Source organism: Habropoda laboriosa, unplaced genomic scaffold (assembly GCF_001263275.1).
Source record: "Habropoda laboriosa isolate 0110345459 unplaced genomic scaffold, ASM126327v1 scaffold61, whole genome shotgun sequence".
Lineage (NCBI taxonomy): Eukaryota > Metazoa > Arthropoda > Insecta > Hymenoptera > Apidae > Habropoda > Habropoda laboriosa.
This window is the reverse complement of record NW_017100203.1, coordinates 1,260,322-1,264,994: the sequence shown is the minus strand read 5'-3', so window position 1 is coordinate 1,264,994 and position 4,673 is coordinate 1,260,322. Positions and strand designations below refer to the sequence as shown.

Genomic DNA, 4,673 nt, shown 5'->3' with positions numbered 1-4,673 from the left:
ACTATATAATTTATTTTTAATTTATGCAATTTATTATTTTCTTTAAATTTTGCTTTACTAAAATATATGTATTTTCTGTAACAGACTTGAATAAACAATGTCAGAAGTTGAAGAAGCAGCACCAGAAACAGCAGAAAAACCTCCAGAACAAGATGTTGTATCTGAAGAGGATAAACAATATTTGATGGATTATATAAAAGAAACAGAACAGCGGCTCAATACAAAAGAAGAAATTCGAGCAGCTAACTTAAATCCTAATAGACCACCAGAAACATATTTTAGCAAGCTAGATTCAACTCTGAAAAGAAATACCACATTTGTTAAAAAATTAAAAAATTTTAGTAGTATACAATTAGATACAGTTCTAAAAGACATGACACATTTAAATTTGACAAAATATGTAAGTGAAGTTGCTACTGCTTTAGTGGATACTAAACTAAAAATGACAGATGTTGCACCTGCTATTAAAGTATGCAGCTTTTTGCATCAAACTTATGCAGAATTTTCAACCCATTTTTTTGAAAATTGGCAGAGAATTTTATCTTTGAAGGTTGTAGATAAGATTGCAAATCCAAGCAAACTTAGAGTAGATCTTCGATTTTATGCCGAACTAGTTAATGCAGGAATTTTTACTCATAAGCAAGGATTACCTTTACTTGGTTCTGCATTAACAGTTCTAATTAATATGGATAAAGAAGAGCACAACAATGCAAGCATCATATTAAGTTTTTGTAAACATTGTGGTGAAGATTATGCAGGCCTTATACCTAAAAAAGTGAGAGAAATATCAGAAAAATTAAATACATCAATACCTAAAAGCAAATTACTTTCTCCTGATAAACAACAAAATGTTAGATTATTGCTACGAGATTATTATAATTCATTATGCAAGCATTTATTAAAAGAACATAAAGATCTTCAAGCTTTTGAGAAACAAAATCGAAAGATCTTACAAACCAGAGGTGAACTAAGTTCTGAAAGAAAAGAAAAGTTGGAAAGTCTGCAAGTATCTTATGATCGTTTACTTAATAATGTACAAAGCTTCTCTGATACTTTAGATGAACCTATGCCAGAGCTCCCTGTAGATAGTGAAATGAAAGCAGAAGCAGAAGAATCATTAAAAATGATCAGTGAAGGAGAAGAAAATAGTATTCTTGAAGATATGTGGGGAGATGAAGAAACCAGACGATTTTATGAGGTTCTACCAGATTTAACTGTATTTCTTCCAGGATCATATTTGAAAGAAGTACCTAAACAAGATGCTCCAATAAGTGAAGAAGCTTTAGACGAAGAAATAACATTTGACGAATTAGAAGAAACTGAAAAAGTAGATGAACCTGAAGCAGAAGTAGAAGAGCCACAGGTTTCAAATATAAGTAATAAAATACTTTTAGATGCATTCTTAACTCATTTGCCAAATTGTGTAAATCGTGAAATGATTGATAATGCAGCAGTCCACTTCTTAATGAATCTGAACACAAAACACAATAAGAAAAAGCTAGTGAAAGCATTGTTTGGTGTGTCCAGAATTCGTTTAGATCTGTTGCCATTTTATTCACGTTTGGCTGCTATTCTTTATCCTGTTATGTCTGATGTAGGAAATGATCTGTGCTTAATGTTAAAGCATGATTTTAAGTATCATGTACGTAAAAAGGATCAAATTAACATTGAATCAAAAGTAAAGGTTGTTAGATACATTGGTGAACTTGTTAAATTTAAACTTTATTCAAAGATAGAAGCATTATATTGTTTGAAAGTTTTGTTACATGACTTTACACATCATCACATTGAAATGGCTTGTAACTTACTAGAAACATGTGGCAGATACTTATTTTGTTCACCAGACTCACACCAAAGAACAAAAGTATATTTGGAACAAATGATGCGTAAAAAAGCAGTCACTGCATTAGATTCACGTTATGTAACAATAATCGAGAATGCATATTATTATGTAAACCCACCAGAATCTGCAGGTGGTGTGTCTAGGAAAGACAGACCTCCAATTCATGAATTCATAAGAAAATTATTATATCAGGACCTTTCAAAAACAAATACTGACAAAGTTCTTAAATGGATGCGTAAATTAGACTGGGAAGATGAAAGTGTGTCGTCCTATGCTATTAAATGCCTTACTGCTGCATATAATGTTAAATATTTAAATATTCGATGTGTAGGAAGTTTATTAGCAGGGCTTGTTGCACATTATGAAACTATAGGTCCTCAGGTGGTAGATGGTGTACTAGAAGATATAAGATTATGCATGGAAATTAATTTACCAAAATTCAATCAACGACGTATTGCGATGGTTAAATATCTCGGAGAATTGTATAACTATCGCATGGTGGAAAGTGGAGATATTTTCCGAACATTGTATCTTCTGATTACATTTGGAGTCAGTATGGATCATTCCATACCAAGTGTTTTAGATCCACCAGAACATCTCTTTAGAATTCGATTAGTCTGCACATTATTGGAAACTTGTGGACAGTATTTCAGTGGCGGTTCTAGCAAGAAAAAACTTGATTATTTTCTAATATTCTTTCAAAATTATTATTGGTTTAAATACACAGATTCTATTTGGACTCCTGAAAATCTTTTTCCAGTGGGTATAGATTATATGTATCGTGACACATTAACAATGCTAAGGCCGAAAATGCAATTATTTCAAAGTTACAAGGAAGCACAATGTGCTGTAGAAGAATTAAGAAATACATTATATCCCACTCTTGGTAATCCTGTTGCAGAGGATGGTATTGATCGCACTGAAGGAGAATCTGATATGGGTGTAATTGCTGAAGGGGATGAAGATGTAAGTGTAACACCTGGAAATGGTAGTGGAGATGCGAAAGGTGTAGCTGATTTACATTTTGAAGAATCTGAAGATTGTTCTGAAGCGCAATCAGAAGAAGATTGGACTGCTGATGCAGAAAGAGATGACACTATGGGTACTCAAGAAAATACTCAAGGAGATCAAAGTCTTTCAGAAGGTGGTGCGGACGGTGTTATTATGGACGTTACAGAATTGAATGCAGCGTTACCAGCTGGTCCTAGAAGAGTTAGTTGTCCTGAAGATGATGACTTTTTATCTGCTCTAGATAAAATGGTTTCGGATAATATACAAGATAGAATGCGAGATTCAGTAAAGCCGCAACAAGTCGATATTTCAGTACCTTTACATGTAAAAAGTACTAAAAAGACATATGAACAATTGCAAGAAAGACCTACTGATAATAGCACAGTTGATTTTGTGCTTATGTTAAGAAAAGGTAACAAGCAACAATACAAAAATTTGGCAGTTCCTGTATCATCAGAATTAGCAATGAATCTTCGCAATCGAGAACAAGAACAGAGAGAAGAAAAAGAACGAGTTAAAAGATTGACATTGAATATTACGGAAAGACAAGAAGAAGAAGATTATCAAGAAACAATTAATCAGAGTACAAGGCCAGTAACAGTAAATTTAAATAGAGAACGACGACAAAAATATAATCACCCCAAAGGTGCACCGGATGCCGATCTTATTTTTGGCCCCAAAAAGATTCGGTAGATATATTTTAATATTTTCGAGAAATATTTGTCATATTGTCAAATCATACTTATAGTGATTTAAAGTATGGACTATACGAATATTCGTGTTTTTTTTTTATGGGAGGTACGACAGATTAGTGTTTCTTTATTTTTCATTTGAAATACATAGTTGTATGTTGTTTATACGAATTTTCAGTCATGTATGATTTTTAACGTAAAAATATTTTTTTGTAACTACATTAAAAATGCACAAATGTGTCAATGTGTATTTCAGTATAGATAAATGAAAAAGTTATAAAGTACCAATGTTATTACCTTTTGATACAATTGATATGTTTAAATGAAATAACTATGCTTTACATGTTATATATGTAATAAATTACGTAGTTTTTATGTACAAATAAAAGTAATCATCATAGTTGAATATTAAAAAAATCTATTTGGCCAAACTGCCACATTAACTACTTTAATATAGAAGTGTAAATTTTGTAATCAAAATTTACGTATTGACGTATTAGGAGTTGTACTGATAAATGATACTTCAAAATGTTTTTTTTAATAATTTAATTAAACATTTATTAACAATAAAAAAGATACAATATATTTAAATATAATCATGAAATTGTTATATCGAAACAAATAAGTTTGTATAAATATCAGTAGGTGTCTCCAATATTTTAAAAAGATTTTATTATGTTAAGTTTCATTTTTATTCAAATAAATGTAAAAAATTGATAATTTTTTGAAGAACAAATACAAATATGCATACAAATAAGGAGTTGAATTTGATATACAATTATTTATTTTTATCTAAGAAATTATTACCGTGTACAAAATGAATATAAATAAATGTTAGGTGTTTTTATGTTCGATACAGCTCTGTTATACAGTCAGCCATAATATCACATATCTACCATAATGTATGATAATAGTAATTATAAATTAATACTAAATGCATATCTGCATTGTATCATCCCCATGTTTTATAGATGTTGTTCTGCATCTTCAAATTGTCCCTCTTCTATATCCATACCATCATCTGCTTCTGTACCATTGTGATTGCTCCCTACTTGTTCTATAGATACAAATTGCAACAAATAAAAAATTTTAATCTTTCAACATTTTCTTTTTTTTTTACATAAAAG

General features: G+C 30.6%; 2 protein-coding genes across 2 annotated transcripts in view; one reads left to right on the top strand and one right to left on the bottom strand.

Annotated features, from left to right (window-relative positions):
• Window positions 1-3,547, top strand: part of LOC108570546 (regulator of nonsense transcripts 2) — a 3,944-nt gene extending 397 nt beyond the window's left edge. The window contains exon 2 of the mRNA XM_017932420.1: window positions 85-3,547. Coding sequence (XP_017787909.1) covers window positions 98-3,547 — 3,450 coding nt within the window. The 5' untranslated portion in view covers window positions 85-97. The remainder of the gene's footprint in view (window positions 1-84) is intronic.
• Window positions 3,548-4,468: 921 nt separating this feature from the next.
• LOC108570515 (methylosome subunit pICln) overlaps window positions 4,469-4,673 on the bottom strand; it is a 3,817-nt gene continuing 3,612 nt past the window's right edge. Inside the window, exon 6 of the mRNA XM_017932388.1 lies at window positions 4,469-4,603. Within this exon, the coding sequence (XP_017787877.1) occupies window positions 4,512-4,603 (92 nt within the window). The 3' untranslated portion in view covers window positions 4,469-4,511. The remainder of the gene's footprint in view (window positions 4,604-4,673) is intronic.